The sequence below is a fragment of the Sturnira hondurensis genome, unplaced genomic scaffold, assembly GCF_014824575.4.
Source record: "Sturnira hondurensis isolate 20B ecotype Veracruz unplaced genomic scaffold, ASM1482457v3 Scaffold0006713, whole genome shotgun sequence".
Lineage (NCBI taxonomy): Eukaryota > Metazoa > Chordata > Mammalia > Chiroptera > Phyllostomidae > Sturnira > Sturnira hondurensis.
In genome coordinates this window covers 3,744,889-3,764,956 of record NW_028079344.1, presented here as the reverse complement: position 1 = coordinate 3,764,956, position 20,068 = coordinate 3,744,889, and the positions used below count along the sequence as shown (strand labels likewise).

Genomic DNA, 20,068 nt, shown 5'->3' with positions numbered 1-20,068 from the left:
TACAAGGGCACAGAAGGGAAAAAAGCCAAGTCACTAACATGATCTTCCAATTAAAAGAAAAAAGAACTGTTAAGTTTGTCCCTCTCTTCAGTTTCCAAGGCCTTTTCCCTTCTAAATCCACTCTAAGTAGATGATACTACCTTCAAAAACTAGGTTGTTCAGGAGGCATTCCTTTGGGGGGGGAGCATTCAAAAAAATATTATTTGGAGGTCTCTTCTCTTCTCCCTTTGAATGGCACCTGGATACTTCCCACATGTCTCATGGGCAGCTTCTAATTTCCACTGGCACGCTGAAACCCTAAACCCTGCCACCGTCAGCTGACCCCTGCAGAGCCCTGCCTCAGGATCTTCATTCCTGCAGACCCAGCTTACCTGTGTGCTCCTTGAGATTTTCTGTGAGCTCTTGTGGGCAAACCCTCATCTTGGACACCCTCATGTCCTGAGTAGCCAACCCAGCCTGGCCCCCATGGCCTCAACACAGAGCTCATCCAGGAGTCCTTCCCGATGGAAGGTGCAGCGCTTCCTAAGGCAGGAGGACTCCGTGCTGCCTCATTTTGCTCTGGTCCTACATAATTATTTATGTTTGGAAAAGACTATCCCTTGCAAACAACACTTGACTATTCTTCTAATTATTCGGGATCCCTCACTGCTGCGTTCAATTTAGCCTATAGAACTGAGGCATGAAAGAAATCCTAGGGAACGAGGGGTGGCTCAGAATAGAAAAAAATAGTATGCATTCAGAAAGCATCCAAAGAGGAAAAAATGCCAACTTAATTCCCACCTATAAAGAGAGAGAAGAGTCACCTGGTAGCTAGCAGCTTTGCTGTTCCCACTAAACGCAGGCCTAGGAGGAGCACAGTTAGCTGCACAGGATGTCCCGCTCAAACCAACACCCTGAGAAGAATGCCAACACAGGCTGTGTGGCAGTGTCACGGCTCACACATGGCGAGGACTCCATAGCTAAGACAGCAATTTTTTGAATTATTTAATCTGATACCTATAATCCTTTTATGTACTTGAAATATTATAACATCTATTTTATTCTTCAGGTACTTGAGTCAGAATTGGAGGACCTGACCCAAATGACAAGCAAGATGGGAAGAGAACCAAACATTAGAACCTAAAGGTCCAATTCTGGGATCCTCCTCATCCTCAACAAGAAGCAAACCACCTCATCTTATCTCCAGCTGCTCAGGAGTCTTTCTCTCTCTCTCTCTCTCTCTTTTTTGGAAACACCAAGAGGTTTATTTTTTTTATTTTAATTGTTGTTCAAGGACAGTTTTCTGCCTTTTACTCCCATCCCAGCCCACTCCCCCAGCCCTCCCTACCTCCCTCCCATTTTATCCCCCCCCCCCAGTTTTTGTCCATGTGTCCTTTATACTTGTTCTTGTAAACCCTTCCCCTTTTCCCATGAAATTCCCTCCCCTCTGGCCACTGAAATAAAGAACAGGCTGATAGTGACCAGAGGAGTCTTTCCAAAATAAATTGTTACATATAAATTTGCATCTGTTAAATGGCCATTATTTCATAAATTATTTTGGCAAAAGAATCTAAAACCATGTTTTAAAAATCACTCTGAAAGATACTAATATTCTCTTAATATTTAATTATTCTATTTCTCTTAATGCACAGTTTATTTTGGGGCGAGTCTCCCTAATAACATTGCAAAAATGTGATTTAAGTAACAAAGTATATAACCTATGTACTGTAGACTGTTATATACCAATTAGTTCTTTTCCATTGTGATTACAGTTAGACCTGACTCATTGGATTGTTTTAAATCCTCCAAATACAGATCTACATACTTTCTTTGCCTTTGTCCAACCTCAAAAGAAAATGCAATTTGTTCTAAAAAAAGGTGATTAACATCAATCTCCAAAGGCCTGCATACTCCCACCTAAAGTGAGTCTTAAATTATCTGACCTAAGTGGCACTTTGCCCCTGAGATCACTAAGGCACACAGATAAGAGATTTACAAAGGATTTTACACTTTTTTTTTTACCTCAATCACACGCTAAGCACAATAAATTATAAAAACAATTCTATCCCGGGGGGCTGAAGTGAAACAAGACAACATTTTGCCCTCTCTGCTCATGGAAAATATGGGTAATGTCTCTAATCAATTAATTTCATTCAAGATACTTAGAGGCCAAGTACTTTTCCTTTTCATTTACTATTTCAAAGGACTGTGAAATAGCAGTACTTACATTGCACTGCTGGGATTCACCAAATTAACAATGTTTTTAACATCAAAATGAGAAACTGTGCCAAATACTGAAGCACACTTGAAAATGACTACGTGTGCTTTGCACCCCACAGGCAGGAACAAGACACAGGCTTTGGCCCAGGGGACACTAGAGGAAAGGAGCACTTCGGGTTCTACAGAGCTGTACCCACTATCTGTGTGACGTCCAGAAATGTGCTGGGGCCTCAGTTCCATAAAGCATAAAACGACAGTGCCCCATTTTCACATTATAAAACTGCTTTGGTAGTAAATAATAGGTAAAGGACCTAACACCTAGATGGCTATGTCTCCTCTTCCCTTGCTCCTTGGAAACCGGAGGAAATCAAGGTAAGTGTATCAACAAGATTACAAGTGGAAGAAAACCTGGGACTGGGGAACCACACCCTATGGAGTCTGAAGACATAAAACGCACAAGGCAACACTCAAGGTTATTCCATGGTCAAAGGGCTCTAACAATGACAGCAGCTATCACAGACCAGGCACTGCGTTTTCCATTGGATATCCAAGGAGATGAACATCATCCCCTTTCCACAGGTGAAGAAACTGGCCTCAGAGAGGCCATGTGACTTTCACAGCTGGTAAGTGACACCAACAGGAGAAAAACTCAGTTAAGTCAGGCTGTAACCACCTTCAGAATGCACCTAGAGACAGATGAGTTTGTAAAATTTACTGATTGATTGATTGATTGAATGATTTTCAGTTATCTATGTGACCTCTGAAGCAAACCCATGACTCAGAATGCCACTGAATAACCCTATCTACAGATTAGGAACTGAGTTCACTGAAGTTAAACAAGTTCCCTCTCAGATGGCAGCAAGTGGCAGGGTGGACCCCTGAATGCAGTTCTTTCAACCCTAAATTCCTTTTTTTCCTGCTGCCAGTGACTTTTCAACTGCGTGCTGTAAAGCAGAGGCACCTCAGGGCACGGGCACTGGGTTCTGGCAGACCCCTGCATGGGACCTGCAGACCCAGTTCCCTACCTCTCCTTATATCCTTTACAGTGTGGCCCTGCAGCCCCACATTGAAAGGAGTGAGGTCTACTTCCCCACCCAGATTGTAGGCTGGCCTGACTGGCTCTGACCAGAAGAATAAAGTGGACCTAACAATGTGCCCTTCGTGTGTGTAAGCCAAGAAACCTTGGTGCATTCTGCCCTCTCTCTGGAAACTCTACCTGCTGGATAATGAAGAACCACATGGAGGAGAGCCCGGTTGTCTCAGGAGAGGACATCCTAGACCAGCTTATAGCTAGGAAAACCCAAAATATCAAAAGAGCCCAGCCAAGATCAGCTGCACAGAGACTTACACATAGAGTACACCAAGATCAGTTTAAATCCACAGAACACCCATGGGACATTAAAAGAGTAAGTGGTGTTGTTTTAAGCCACCAAGTTCTGCGAGGTCTGTTTCATAGCAGTAGCTAACCATTATACATTGTTCCCAATTTGGAGTGTCAGTTTTTAAATCTGCTCACAAAAACTTGGTTTAACTGAAAGGTATTTATGCTTTCTTACCTATATAAAATTTTGCTTAACCAAAAGGTTTTAAGCCTTTAAAAAAACAACTTGAGAACAACTGAACAAGGCTATAACAGCCTCTAAACTCTCTTTCTACTCCTGTGAATGTGTTCCATGGTGCCACTAGAAAGTAAATGGAATTCACACATACACAAAAGTTACATTTAGGACACTGGCAAGACTGGAAACTAGTTTATTTTCTGCTACCACCATCCACTTCTAAAAAAACTTAATACACTGATAATGATACATAAAACACAGTGAGGCAAATTAGAATGAGGTGAGAAAGGTGAAGAGGAGACTCAGAATCAAGCCAGGAAAAGGGGCCAGAAGGGAGGTTCTACTTCACAGGTTGTCATCCTGGGTGTCTTGTGGTTTCTGTCCAGCCAGCATCCACTCTCTTCAACTGGTAACAGGACCCATTTGTCTGTGCAGAATGTCCATTTCCTCACTCTTATTCCATATGGTTAGGTGTGCTGACCCCGCCCCTGGCCCACAGTGAGCTGGCCAAGCAGAGGGTGAGGTTAAAGTAAAAGGAGGTGATGTAAACTGATGCAGTGAGCCCAACGGTAGGAGTGATTTGTACTGTTGCAGGAAAGAGTCTCTCTTTCCACTGCTCTTGGAGCTGGAGCATTGTGCCTACAGCTGCTTACAAACATCAGACAGAGGGAAAGACACTTAGAGAGGAAGACTGAGAACCCTGATGACTGAGTTGAGCCCCTGGGACAGCCATGCCCACCCACAGCCTTTTCTGTTACTTACAAGAGCCAACCACTTCCCTGTTTTCATGATGACAGGCTTTGAGTTGTTCTGTTCTATTTAGAACACACATTTGAATCTGGCTTTCTAACAGCTAAGATAAAGAGGAAAATTTAATGGGTTATACAATTCACTTTGTCCACAAGAAGAAACTAACTGCACAGGAGAATAATACCTTTTCCTAGAACGAAGACCCAGAAGGAAATCATCTTCGCAGAAACTCATTATAAAGATTCAGTATTGTGACTTCTGGCCGAGATGGAGGCACAGGTAGACACACTGTGCCTCCTCACACAACCAAAATAAGAACAACAATTTAGAAACAAAGTAACAACCAGAACTGACAGAAAATTGAACTGTATGGAAGTCGGACAACCAAGGAGAAAGAAGAGACACATTCATCCAGACTGGTAGGAGGGGCGGAGTTGGGCAGTTGGGCAGAGAGGGGTCAAGACACCAAATGCGGTGACACCCTGGGCGTGCTAGCAGACCCTGGGCATACAGGTGGCAGCTGGCAGACCCCAAGTGCGGGGTGGCAATGGGCAGACCCAGCCAGGCAGCAGCAATTGTGAAACGAGGCACTGCATACAAGGCAGCTGGTTGACTGGGTGGTCACATATTCAAGTGCAGATAAACCAGGCGAAATTGGGGATCGAGATAGATCACACAACCCAGGGTGCCAGTTCCAGGAAATAAAGCCTCAAAACATTGAAAACACCTGTGGGGGTTGAGGCGCAGGGAGAGACTCCCAGTCTCATAGGAGAGTTGCTTGGAAAGACCCCCAGGGTTCTAGAATATACATAAGCCCACCCACACGGGAATTTGCACCAGAAAGGCCCAGTTTGCTTGGGGGAAGCAGAGGAAGGGACTAAAATCCAACAGAGAGCAGAGCAAGTGCCATTGTTCCCTCTCTGACCCCTCCCCCACATACAGCCTCACAACCCAGCCACCTGGGTTGACCCACACTGGTGAACACCTAAGGCTCCGCCCCTCATATCTAACAGGCATGGCAAGACCAAAAAAAAAAAAAACTCCCACACAGAAGAACAGATCAAAGCTCCAGAGCAAATACAACTAAGCGACAAAGCGACAGCCAAACTATCAGATGCCCAGTTCAAAGCAGTAATGATCAGGATGCTCACATGCTCACAGAATTGGTTGAATTTGGTTGCAAATTAGATGAAAAAATGAAGGCTATGCTAAGTGAAATGAAGGAAAATACACAGGGAACCAACAGTGATGGGAAGGAAACTGGGACTCAAATCAATGGAGTGGACCAGAAGAAAGAAAGAAACAACTAAACAGAAAAGAATGAAGAAACAAGAATTCAAAAAAATGAGGAGAGGCGTAGGAACCTCTAGGACATCTTTAAACGTGCCAACATCCAAATTATAGGGGTACCAGAAGAGGAAGAGGAAGAGCAACAAGTAGAAAAGTTACTTGGACAAATAATAAAGGAGAACTTCCCCAGTCTGGCTAAGGAAATAGACTTCCAGGAAGTCCAGGAAGCTCAGAGAGTCCCAAAGAAGTTGGACCCAAGAAGGAACACATCAAGGCACATCATAATTGCATTAGCCAAGACTAAAATGAAGGAGAGAATCCTAGAAGCAGCAAGAGATAAGGGGACAGTCACCTACAAAGGAGTTCCCATCAGACTAACAGCTGATTTCTCAAAAGAGACCTTACAGGCAAAAAGGTGCTGGGATGAAGTATTCCAAGTCATGAAAGGTAAGGACCTCCATCCAAGATTGCTCTATCCAGCAAAGCTTTCATTTAGAATGGAAGGGCAGATAAAGCGTTTCTCAGATAGGGTCAAGTTCAAGGAGTTCATCATTACCAAGCCCTTATTATATGAAATGTTAAAGGGACTTATCTAAGAAAAAGAAGATAAAAAACATATATAGTAAAATGACAGCAAACTCACAATTATTAATAACCACACCTAAAACAAAAAACAAAAATTAAGCAATCAATTAGAACAGGAACAGAATGAGGGAATGGAGATCACACGGAGGGTTAGAAACAGGGGAGTGGGAGGAGGAGAAGGGGGAAGAAGGTACAGAGAATAACTAGCATAGACGGTAGGTAGAAAATAGACAGGGGGAAGGCAAGAATAGTATGGGAAATGTAGAAGCTAAAGAACTCATGACACAATGACACATGGACATGAACTAAAAGGGGGGAATGTGGGTAGGAGGGGGTGTGCAGGGCAGAGGGAAATGAAGGGGGGAAACGGGACAACTGTAATAGCATAATCAGTAAAATATATTTTAAAAAAGATTCGGTATTGTGTAATGTAACACACCTCAGTATCTTTCTAACAGACACAACACTCTATTTGAAATACTTTCGCATAGGGCACAGCTCAACACAGGTGGATGGTATCAAATGAAAACATAAATCAGTAAAAGGCACTCTGCATCTGCCTGTATGGGGAAGGCCGATATAACACAGGGTGCACACCCCAGGCTCAGAGGACCTGCCTTTGTTAGGCTGCTTTACCCCCCAAAGCTTCCATCAATTCTCTCAGCCAAGCTTTTGGGCAGCAATAAGTTTGAGAATGTCATATCCTCTGAGCATAGTACCCAACACATGATTAGTTCTCAACATAAGATATTCACTTACAACCATCAATTCTAAGTTCCTGAAATAAGGCTTTTATCTAGGCTGCTAATATTAAAGTAGAAAATCACAGCCTAAACAGTCGAGTTGCTGCAGAGCCTCTGGTGGCAACCCGTGAATGGCAACTACATCCTCAAGTACATAGAAAGAGAGTGAGTTTCCTTTGTGCATATCTTCCTTTGTGCAGAGGCAGCCGATGGCAAGTGTAGGAAGCATCCAAAATGCTTCAGACATCCCTTCAACACCCACTACCTCTTAACAAGTACATGCATGCTGTGTCAGGCATGCTTTCAGATATGACCCAGTGTTCTAGACATTTCTTCTATCCTCATCTATCAAAAATGACCCACTGATCCAGGTCCCATTCTCTTACACCATGATATCTGACAAACCAATTTGAGCTAAGATACAGTAGATGACAAGCATCATGCTTTTTAAGTGATTGGAGAGACCTCATAGATCCTTGAATTAAATGTCTTCATATCACAAATGAGAAATCTGACATCTAAAGATGTCAGCTTACTGAGGTGACAGCTACTTGAGGATGTCATATTTAAGATGACTTAATAAGCCACCTCTCCCAGAGATGACATTTCAACAAGTACCTTTCTTTCTTGGTCAAAATGATGAGCTAGTGGAAATTTCAAGTGCTTTAACAGACCGGTATGCCCATGTTGGGGTTTGTGAGTATTTGAAGCATTACTACAATCAAAACGCCAAGTTTCTGGCCCATGCTTATAGGGTCCCTAAGGACAATAATGCTACAGTGTCCATATGTTTCAGTGAACATGAGATAAAAGAATAAGTGATGGAAAATAATAATCTTCCTAATATCATCTCATCTCATAATCTTCTTTAAATTAGACACCTCAAAATGCAGCTCATATCTATAAATTCAAAGGTCTAGCACTAGCTGGTGCTAGTTGTTTGATTCAGAGATCTGAACTGAACTGAACTGACTGAGCTGACATAACTCCATCATCTCAAGAGGCCTCCTAACACCATGGCACTGGTTCTCTTGTTTAGTCTTTACTATGAGACAACAAGGTACGTTGCCAGAAAAGAAAACGGAGGCCCAGAACTTTTAAATAACACGTCCAAGGCCGCATGGTCGTTAATGGTAAAAACAGAATTCAAAATCCGGAATACCTGATCTGCACCAGGCGGTAAAAGGAATGCTGACAGGGAACTCTGACCTTCTTTCTCACCCCAGGGGCCCCAAATCTGATGCCAGGGCCTTAACACCCTCCACTTGCCTAGGTCCTTCTGTGACTGGGCAGGCCTCGGCTCCAAACCTTCCAAAAGTCAGTAACACAGGACTGTCAACAAGCTTCCTCCAGTGGCTCCCAGCCCACTGAGCAGCCTTGGAAAGAATGGAAGGGGTTTTGTGAAAAGCCACACAAACCACAAATAGAATGAAGATGGTAACTGACAAACTGGGAAAATAGAGCAAGAACCCCCATAACATACACACATGACGTGATGCCAGTAGGTAACTGTGAAGGTTTACACCACATTCAGTGGTCCACATTTCAAAAGTCAAGGAAGTGAAGACCACAGTTCTTGCAATTGTCGTCAAAGTAGCCTCTTTTTATCAAGTTTCACTGCCTGGGAGCATACCTCACTGGATGAAAAAGGAACAAGACTGCTGTACTACAGATGAACCAATGTTAACAGGAAGAAGTCTGAGCTCTGCATAGGTCTAATTAACTTCACTCTATATCAGATATAAAAGCTGCAGAGATAATATCTATCATTCTCTGTCACAGCACCTTCTTACTAGCAAACCATGGTTCTTTCAATATATCAGTGACTAAATCAAATTCTCCCCAGAGTCATGATAAATCCACCACATAATAAATTTCTTTTTTAGTGATCAGTATAATATTGAAATTCTACTTTCTGGCAATAACTGAATTATAAATTTTTATTATATATGATAAAATTACAGGCTTACTTTTACATATTTAATTAATAAAAGATAACACTTTTCCCCTTAAATTTAGCAACTGAATCTCTACAGGCTTATAAATTGCTAAGGATACCAAGCACAAAACCTACCACTTGAGCTTACTGTTAAAGTTATTACAAATGCTTAAAAAAGTCAAACTCAATAGAAAGAAAAGAAAGAAAGAAACAGCAATAAACATAAGTAGTTTGATATTTTTTTCTTCCCTAAGGGAACTTCAGTCATTTACTCATTCGTTCATTCAACCAAATATTACTAAGTGGTTATTACATGCTAAGCATTGTCCAGTAACTTCATTTATACATATCGGCATTTATTTTAAAAGGAATGCTTTAGACTGCTTTATAATTTTGTATGTAGAGAGAAAACAATAAGTCAATTTCAACCATGTGGTTCTGACAGGATTTGAAGTACCTCAAACTACTCCAACTGAGAAGAGAGGTCGAGAGAGGATCCATCAAAACTGGATGGTAAAACAGGCATGGTCCAGTGAGTCCCCCTTTCAGCAGCTGTCAAAGGCCTATATTCGAACCTGTTCTGATTTTACCTCTGGAAGTAGGGGAGAAGTAATGGACCCTCAGTAACCAAAACTAAAACATACTCTTTTCATTGTATGCAATAAATCTGCTTTCTGCATACTCAATAGGAATAGAAAGATTAAAACGAATAGTCACTCATCTGAAAACAAACTGATGCTCTGTAAGCTTTTAGGTTTTGCAGCTCATAAAAAGTAAACGCTTTGCTTTCTGCTTAGGCTGCTGTGTTTAGAAATAAATCATTCTGTTAAACAGTGGCCTTTTCCTGCACGGGAGATTCTAAAATCTCATCCATTTTAACAAGTCTCTGACAACTCCAACCTCATTCACTCTCTCCTGTACACCCTGCAATCATTGATCTTTGGCCTCTTCCCTTCACCCCAGCTCTTAGGGGAAGTGCCACAGCCTTCTTCTAGCACATTCTCCATCCTCCGTCTTCTCCTCGCTTTCAACTTAGAGCCCAGCACTTGTGTTTCATATAAAAAGTTTTTAATGACTCATTAGTCTCCTGAGTGGTAAAGACTCAAACTGACTGAATCAGATTTCCATGCACATTTTAATGACTTCTTGATATTATATACATACATATCAGTCATATATATATCACATATATGACTGATATTATACATGTTAGTCATAGATATACTGTAGGTATATATATTACACATATCAGTCATGATATATAATATATATATATATCAGTCTCATATATACTGTAGGGGTGTGTGTATGTGTGTGTACATATATACCTACAGTGTTGTAGAAGTAATCTCCTGCACTCTTGCAGCTGTAAGCACAGTTCAAATGAATAAGCCACTTCATACGAATGCTACACACCTACACACGGCCATTCACTCCTATCTTTCCTGGTCTACTACTAACAGGTCTGATGGAGAAGGCCCCAAAGGTTAACATGAACTCTCACTTAGTTGGCAGATATACACGAACTCTTCTAATTTCACTGCTGTATATAGTATAGCAGCAACATATCTTAAAGCAAGAAAATGAGGATTTAATCACAGATGAGTCTAAAGTTGTCTTGGGGGAGGTGTTTAGACAACAACAAACTAAACTACTACTAGTGGAACTACAACTTCCACTAAAGAATTTAATTTCACAATAAAGAGTCGGAGACACACATACAGGCAGATGGAGACCCATTAAATAGCATGCCTTCCTTCAGCTGTGAGTCCAGAAAGCCTGCCACCAGGAAGGCTGGGCATTCTGGCAGAGGCAGGTGGGGTTAGGGATGCAGCTACACCTAGTGATCAGCTGTGGATCGCAGCAGCAAGAGCAGGAAGGAGGAGGCGAGGCTGCCCTGTGAGAAGCACGCTGCGACTGATTCTCTCAACGTCTGGTGACATTTTCAAGATAAATCTGTTCAATGACATCACAATCATTTTTATTTGCCTGGATGCTACATGACAGAGATGCAAGTATTGTCTTTTGTGGATAACAGGAAAAGAAGGCTCAATTTTAGGATACACACTGTTAGGACTTTAAAAAGATGTATAATGAAAACCTTTCATTTTCCATTTGGAACTTGAGTTCATTTCCAAAGGCAAAGTTTCACATTTCCACAGTACAATTCCAACGTCTATTACATTAATTCCCAGTTCTCTACTACGGAAGTCTTTGTTTCTCTCCATTCCAAGAGATTTTGAAACTTTTAATAGATAGACAACTTGTATGATAAGTCTATCTCCCTTAACTTGCCTTAGCTCACTCCATCCTAATGCTGCTCCCCCACCAAAAATGGGCCTACATATGGTAAGAATTCAATAAATATTTACTTGAATTTGCCCTGGCTGGTGTAGCTCAGTGGATTGAGCCCGGGCTGCCAACCAAAGGGTCACAGGTTCCATTCCCAGTCAAGGCATATGCCTGGGTTGTGGGCCAGGTCCCCAGTGGGGACCACACCAGAGGCAACCACACATTGATGTTTCTCTCTCTTTCTCTTTCTCCCTCCCTTCCCCTCTTTAAAAATAAATAAAAATATTTAAAAATATTTACTTGAATTAATGGCATTGTTTTAATTATTTTAAGTCACACAGGGCTCTGTGCCTACTTACAAGAAGCAAACAAATATCTTCTATATATAATATCAACGAAGAAAAATTTCCAATGGCTAATCATCACTGCAAAATTTAATTAAAACTCTATATTGTGGTAAGTAAAATTATAGAAAACTTTTTTTACAACTGGCTGGATCCAATATCTTCCCCAGATCAGACTATTATTTGAAATGTCACGCTGGCAGCTTCACCTAACAATCACATCAGTCTGTTTATAATTTTGGCAATGGTAATCAAGATGCTAATAAGTACATGAATGTAAATTATATTTTCACCCTCAGCTCTCTTTCAGCTCTTGTCAAGAAAGGCTAAAACGCAGAATGAGGATCTCAGTGCTTTCCGAACAGTAGTTGTCACACGTCAGCAAGTAGCTGAATCCCCTGGAGGGCTTGTTCCAACAGACTGCTGCCAGCCGCCCAGAGTTTCTGATTCAGTCTGGGCACGGCCCAGGGTCTGCACGTTTAACAAGTTCCCAGATGCTGACGCTGCTGGTCCAAGGACAACTCAAAGAACTACTCTTTTAGAACAACGTTTCTCAAAATGTGCCACAAACCAGGACCACCTGGAGATGCAGAGGGGTACTCCAGGGCCCTCCCACTTCGGAATCACCATGGCTCACTATACAAATCAACGTTGGGAAGGATCATTCCAGGCGACCCCAGGCACACTAAGTTTTGAGAAGCATAGGTTTAAACACAGGTTGCTGCCTTCCCTGGCTCAACACCTATGGGCCTCCCCAAGGTCACGGAAGCTGCTGAGGTATAGCATGTACACTTGATCTACCGGCACATGTTGTCACTCTTGATTACCCTCCCTTCGCTTTCCATATGTTCCACCCTTAAAGGCAAAGAAAGTGTAAGGACAGAGACCCTTCCCTGCTGGGATCTCCAGAACTAGGGTTGCTTGCACCTGAGCACACAACCGTTTCCTTCTCAGGCCTGTTTCCTTTTAGTTTTTCTCCAACAGTCCCACCCTTAATTATGTCCTGGCCTTGCCAGCTGCCCCACTGATGGTGGTGAGGGTGGGGGGAAACTACAGACTACCAAGGTTGATGACTAAGGCTTTCCTACTCCCCACCCAACACCAGCCTTACTTATTTTTCTCTCTCTAGTTTTTTGGAGCTACAGTGTACACTCAGGCTTTCTGATGACTAAACTGAAAACCACGGCAGTGTCTTAGGAACTAAGAAGCTAAACATTCCTATGATAGGAAGTTTCTATTATTTTGCATCTTTCTAAAATTTTTCATCACTTACTTTGAAAAACTTTAATAATTAAACTTTCCGTTACTTATAAAATAAACTTATTAATATGTTGATTCATAAAGATAATAAGCACACAAAGATAGGAAACTATAAGGAAGTTTGTGGGAAAGTTGTATTTCAAAGAGAAAAATCTTATAATTAAACTTAAAAGCAAAATGGACACCATCCTTAGGAAAAACGTTATATTGTTGAAAAAGATGTAACTACTTACTCAAACTCCTAACCCTCTAACTGAAAATTATGTCTCAGGATACTTCTATAATAACACTCACTCTACAAAGCTTAATAAAATCTAATACAAAAACTGAAGGGAGACTATACTTTGCCCAAAAGAGGTCCTCTATGAAAATGGGTACCTTTCTGATTTCTAGAACGTATTGCAATTGTTATAGAACTATGTAAAATTTAAATAAAGTCATCTGCTTTTATAGAACTGTCACAGAAATACATATTAAAACTTACCTTTCCCCAAACTAAAGATTATGCTTGAATTATATAGGGTTTATATAACCTGAACACATAATACAAATTTCTTGTTCACTAAGTTCATTTAGAATTATTCCAGCCTAGTTTTATATATGTTCACTTTTCCATACATCACTATATGGAAGTAACTTCTCTTCTGAAAACCTGTAAAATAACCCTTTGACAACATAAGACACTAAATCCTTTAATTTTCCAGATCAGAGCAATTTATTGCACTCCAACAATACTTCTTTACGTTCACATAACACTAAAAACGTTTAGTAATTTCTTGCATCTTTATTTTATGCTTACTGATTTCGATCTGAAGCATTTTCATCATATCAATTATCAGTCTAAAGCACTGTAAAAAATGTACACTGTCATGACCCAAAAAAGAAAAAGTCAAACCACTAAACTAATCTAGCCCTGCTCTTTGTAAATCTACATACTTTAAATTTTTGTATTTTGAAATAGTTTTCAACTCACAGAAAAGTAGCAAAAAGCAGTACAAAGATCTCAAGTACACTCTTCACCTGCCTTCCCCAAATGTTTACATTTGACCAAAACTAAGAAATTAAACATTGATACAACAGTACTAACTAAATTTGACTCTTTTCTCACATTTGTCCTTAAAAGAGTATTTCTCAACAAGAATCCCAAATTCACAAGGTTATGTTAAGGTTTAATCTATTCCAAATACTGTAGTGAAACAATGGCCTGATCTGTTTGCATTTCTGTGTCTGCAGACCAAAAGCCTGCTTAACAGAACTTAACACATCAGTCCCATTATAATGTAAAACTAAATACTTTGTTGTTTAGTATATATTACACCTTGGCTTTTTAAGAAACTGAGTCAAAGAGGAATTACATGACAGCTGTTTGGCTTCTCACTGTGGAAAAATTTTTCAAGCAAAAGTAAAATGATTTAACTTTCTTCTTCATAGTTTACATGTATAACTTTTTACAAAAATTATTTTTAATGATCATTAAAAGCCTAGAAGACAGAAAGTCTTCAATATTTTGCCAAATAAATGAAATATTATGATATTTAACCTATTTTTTGCCTAGCAAATTAAATATCATTAAATGGATAGTATTTTTTAAATTGAATAATTATAGTAAATAAAGTCCTCATGGACAAAAAATCTAATTCTTTTTTTTTTCTTACACGTAAACCACTCTATGTCTGATGTCTGGCATTCAGATTACGTGCAGTACACTTCCAGAAATGATTAATTAACCATCAGATAAATTCCAAACCGGTCCCAAAAGAGGATGAGAACGAGGAGTGCTGCACAAGCGGAGCAGCAAAGTACCTGTGTGTAAGTCCTGGCTGCCTAAAAGCACAACCTGACCACATAAAACCTCCTGGTTTAGTCCACTGGGTGGCCTAAAGAGGACCCCTGCTGAAACAGTTCATTTCGAATGAAGGAAAAACGCAAGCCCATTCCAATTTCTAAAGGTCACTTCTCTCCCTCCCTTTTGTGTCAGTCAATTCACGTATATTTTAAATGGTTGCAAATGATCAGGATTCACATTAGTAATTTATTCAGCAAATCATGAATGCCTGTTAGGTCTAAAGCTCCATGCTACGTGTTTTTATGGAGAACCAAGAGGGAAGAAAATTGACTTTGCCCTCAAGAAGCTTACAATCTACCTTCTCTATCTTTAAAACTGATTCCCATGTCAGGTGAAAAGTAGCCAATTAATACAGTTTCCAAAAGAATCAATAAAAAATGTTTCAGTGTTGCTCATAATGTCATAATTAACTTTCTCAACATACCAAAAAACCCAACTTTTTCAAATCACTAAGTGCCTCATACCAGTACTCCCTAAAATGCAAAACAGAGAAGGAGGGTGGAGAAGGTGGGCTGCAACACAGCTAATCCTTGCACACACAAAATTTGCCAACTTCGAATTTTTTAAATTTCAACATTTCTTAGCAATTTCTCAGATACTGTATTTCATTTCCCTTCTGCCCACAAATATACTAAGATAACTCTGGCTTTACAAATAAAAAGAAAGCACACTTCAAATAATAGTGTGGTAGTTGAAACAGTGATATATTTCCTCCATCAATTTTAGTAAAAGATCTCTTTTGGTGTGACTGATAATTTAAATCAGCCTTAACAGAGACACACACCAGCACTACCCAGGCTAAAATACTTCTTAACGATGAGGGAGTAATTGTGTAAATAACCTATAGAAATATTTGCTTCCACCATACTGCTCGCAACTTAAAAATCCATCCAAATGCTACTTGACACAGCCTAACTTCAAACAAACCCAGGCAGGGAGTTACAGTTCTAAAGTCCTCGCATCTGCCTTCTAATACTAGTTGAGTTATAAAGCTCTAAAACTGGCACTCTACTCCATATTTCACTAATAAGAAAGAACACAGGCCAAAATCTCCATCAATTTTATATCATACAAACGCGCATCATTTTGTTAAATCCTCTAGAACAAGTGCAATTACCAGACAGTTAAGAAAACAATAAAGTTATCAACTTCTCTATTGAAGTTGATGGTTTGGGTTACACAGCGCCGAGCCAATCGGCCAACTAACTACAGTCTCAACTTCATCTCTGCCGCCAGCTGTTCAAGGGTTCTGCAGCTCAGCAATGCGGGAGACATCCATCCTTCCGTGCCTGTGCGAACCTGGGACTCCAAGAAGTAAAAATGTATGTCTCCACAGGCTTGAGAGCCAAATGCCTCCAATGTTTAAAATATGCGTTTACTGCCAGTGAAAACTTCCATCAAATGACCAAAAAAAAAAAAAAAAAAAAGAAAAAGGAAAAAAATCCAACGTATTCATTCCTCCAGAATGGAAACCTATTTTACAACCCAAGTTTCTGGTTAAAAAGCAGGATTTATATTGAAAGAAAAACAAGAAGCCCAGTGCCACCACTGTATCTGGCCCTTAATGAAACTAATACACAGGAGAAAGTAAGTGTGCAAATGTGCAAGCGTTTGTTGTTTATACGCGAAAATGCTACAGGTACTAACGGCGATATAGAAGTAATTCCTGTAAATACAAGCGGGGATCCGCGACTAGACCCCTCGCCTGACCCCGGACTCGCCTCCACAGGTCCCGTCAGCCAGGGGCACCTCCGGGCTCGGAACGCCCCTCGAGCGCAAGGCTTCTTTTCTACACACACACTCACACAAACACACTCTCTCTCTCTCTCTCTCTCACACACACACACACACACACACACACACCCGCAAGCACTGCCAGCCCTTTTCCTGCCCACCTGGGACCCCTGGGGCGGCGCGGCTGGGCTAAGAAAGTTACCACTAGCCAGCGGCGCTCCGCAGGGGGTTCGAGGATGGGAAAGTGGAGTCTGGCGGGCGCATGGGCACCGTGGCACGAGGCCTGGGGTCCAGGCTACTCCCTCCGGGCCACCGAGTCCTCCAGCTGAGACCAACGAGAAATGCCCGCGTTGGCTTTCCGGAGCTGCCACGCGACCGCCGGCAGGAGCCCCGGTCACCGGCGAAGACCGGCCAGGGGCGGCGGCAGGAAGGACAGGGTGTTGAGAGACCGTCGCAGTTGCTGGAGCTGCTGCCGGGTCGGAGCTGTGGCCGCAGCCGAGCACCGGAGAACGCTCCCGGCCGCGGCTCCGGGTCCGAAGGACTGCGCAGCGCCCACGCCAGGCGGCCGGGCGGCTGCAGCTCCGAACTTCAGGCAAAGTTTTCTGCTGTTCCTCTAGGAACCGGCCGGGGACTCAGAGTGGTGGAGTGGTGGCCGTCAGCCCCGAGCAGGAGCCCAGGCCGCGGAGCAGCGGGGGCCAAGATGGGGGCCTTGGCTCCAAGGTTAGTGCTCAAGCCTGGTCCGCTCCGCCGGCTCGAGTTCTAGGTGACCGCCTTCCCCATCGGCCCATCACCCAGAGCCGGCAAACGGGCAGGCGCGGTGCCCGGCCCGCCGCGCCCCCTCTCCGGACGGGCCGCCCGCCTTAGACTCTCCACCCGGGAAGTTGCCCGCGTCTCGGGCTCCCGCTCCAGTCCGCGTGCCCCAGGTGACAGCAAAATTGTTCCCGCTTACCTGAAAATGCCTCCCCGGCTGCAGTTAGCAAAAGTCCGACCAAAGTCGCCAGGCAAGTCCCAAGCCTCCTCATGTTGCAGAGTGCTTGGCGGGCCGTTCCCCGGAGGCGGTGGGTGGGCGCGCGAGGGCGGAGGGCGGACCGGAGCTTTGGGTTCAAGGCAGCTAGAAGAGAAGGGGAAAACGCCAAAAACAGAACCAGTACTCCAAAGTGAGAACAGTTGCAGAAGTCCGAACTCCAGAGGATCCCGAGGCGAAGGGAGAGGGTCGTGGGTCCTCTTCCCCGGCCGCTGACCCCAGTCGGCGTCTGGCGCTGCTGCAAGAGGGAACGGAGGGCTCGTCGGCGGAGCCAAAATCTTCCCTCTGTTCCGGCGGCTGCGCCCGCCGCCTCTCTCCTTCCCCAGCTCGGGACCCGAGCCCTGCGACCCGCTGTCTGTCCGCCGGCAGCCCCGAGCCCGGCCCCCGGGAGGCGGCGCGCCAGTGGCCGAGCCCACGCCGGCTCCGCGCGGGGCTCCTGCTCCGCGACTGACTGGCGGTGCCCCGCAGGCCGGCTGAAGGGAGAGCCCACGTCACAGCCGCCAGCTGCCGCCGCGGTCCGCTAGAGGGCGTGAGCGTCCAGCCCCGCCGGCTCGCGTCCGGGAGCTGGGCGACGGCGGCGCCTCCGGGAGGGAGCTCAGCTAGGGGCAGCCGCCGCTACTGCCGCCGCCGCCGCGGAGGCGGCGTCACCCGAGCGTAGAGGAACGGCGAGGCGGCGTTCCACCCCGTCCCCTTCCTGGCCCCAGACGCGTCTACTGTTTTGTGGCCGACCCGGGGAGGGGTTGCGCCTCAGCCAGAAGTTTGTCCCGGGTCAGGAGCCGCTAGTAGTTCGAGAGAGCGGCGGGCGGGACCGGGGGCCTGCAACCCTGCGAGAGAGGCGAGGCAGCTCCGTTCCTGGCCCCGGACTCCAGTGTTACCGAGCGGGACCAGCTTCACGCCAGAGTCACAAGGTTCCCTATCCCCGGCGGCTTCCGGAAAGGGGAGCCAGGGGGTCAGGGAGGCTCCGAAGGGCCCCGGGAGAAACGAAGTTGGCGGGCGCCCGGGGAAGGAGCGGAAGCCCTGAGCGCCCGGAGGCGGCTGCGCTCCAGCTGGCCCTGCGGGCCCAGCGGACTGACAGGTCCCGGTCTCCGAGTCCCCGAACCCCAGAGGCAGGACGCGCTCTGCTGCTTCATTGTGCCTCCTCCGTCCCCAGTGGGCCGAAGCGGCTGTAGGCAGTGCACGCACGGAAAACGGCTTCGCACCGAAAGAAGGTCTGGACATAACCAGTGATTTCTGTATCTGGTGCAAAGTGTTGGGAAAGGGGAGAGGAAGAAGTACGGGAGATGAATCAAAAAATGTCTTAAAATTTACCATTTGGGGTATGGGATGACTTTGTTAACAAGTGAGTAAAAAAGCTTCAAATGTTTCAGAAAATAGGTCCACTTTGTAAAATTACCAAAAACAAACAACCCCCAAACCCTGTCTCCCTGGGGATATGCATAATGATCAAGCACCAAACACCTATAGATGCCAGGCTTAGCTAACTGAACACAATAGCAGGCCTGGGAAGAGGTTAAATGGGACACCAAGAGTAACACGGTGTTCTAGCACAGGTAGTGACCTGGGAAAGAAGGCAAATCCCTGATACAGGTGAGCCCCCTGGGCTCCTCTGAACTAATTTTCTAGTTTCACCTAGTGCTTATAAAGGTCCTAAAAGTACGTTGATCCCACACTCACCTTGTCCCTGTTTCCAGTGGACTCCTCGTAGTTACTAGACAACTTTGCCTCTGACGTCCCAATAAGCATTCTTCTTCAGGAACTCCACTTACTTGATCCTTTTCAGAAATGTTCTTTAAAAGACTCAATGTTAATCATTTACTTCATAATATAACCTTACATTATCCTGTTACTTCCCCCAAATACGTACTTGTTGATCCTTATCTTTAACTAGAAAATGCACAGGTGAAGTATCAGAGAGGGAGGAAAGTTGCACGACTGTATAGGATCAGCAAGTGAGGATGGTCCAGTCTGTTACCTGGGTTTTTATTTCGTTGATGTTCTGTGTTGACCATGATGGAACCCAAGTTTACTTTTATTTTTAAGTGGTAATGTGTTTTCCATTGGAGGTTTATGCTTGTAGATGAGGGGAGGATCCAGAAGGAGAGAGAAGTCAATCTAGTCACTTCTGAGTAACTTCTTTACATTGCATGAAGAATTTAATATTAGGGCAGGATTTAATTGGCAAGGTATGTTCATTTGTTAGCTATTATCTATTAAGGCTATACGATATGCTAGGCACTGTGCTATGTGCTAGAGGTTGTCTTAGACTGAGCTCCCCAGAAACAAACCTGAACATAAGAATTTAACAGCAACTGGGTTTTAGTGGGAAAATAATGGCAGAAAGCAGTACAAGAGAAATGTGAAAGTGAGACAGAGGGGGAAAAGTCAATATAAGGTGTATTAATGAGCAGGTTACCACTGTGGAAAACTGGGACTCAATCCCCTGGTGACCTCAGTGGAAAAGCCCTAAAAATGGAGTACTCAGGGCCATGGAAAGGTATAAGGT

General features: G+C 43.7%; 1 protein-coding gene across 9 annotated transcripts in view; it reads right to left on the bottom strand.

Moving 5' to 3' along the window:
• Positions 1-18,114, bottom strand: part of PTPRM (protein tyrosine phosphatase receptor type M) — an 827,815-nt gene extending 809,701 nt beyond the window's left edge. For 3 of the 9 annotated variants that reach the window (XM_037050335.1, XM_037050334.1, XM_037050340.1), the window contains exon 1: positions 17,491-18,112. In XM_037050335.1, the coding sequence (XP_036906230.1) occupies positions 17,491-17,563 (73 nt within the window). In that variant the 5' untranslated portion in view covers positions 17,564-18,112. Of the gene's footprint in view, positions 1-17,490 lie in introns of all 9 variants that reach the window. The other 6 variants (XM_037050336.1, XM_037050338.1, XM_037050333.1 and 3 more) reach the window with 5 other exon arrangements.
• Between the last annotated feature and the right edge of the window lie 1,954 nt (positions 18,115-20,068).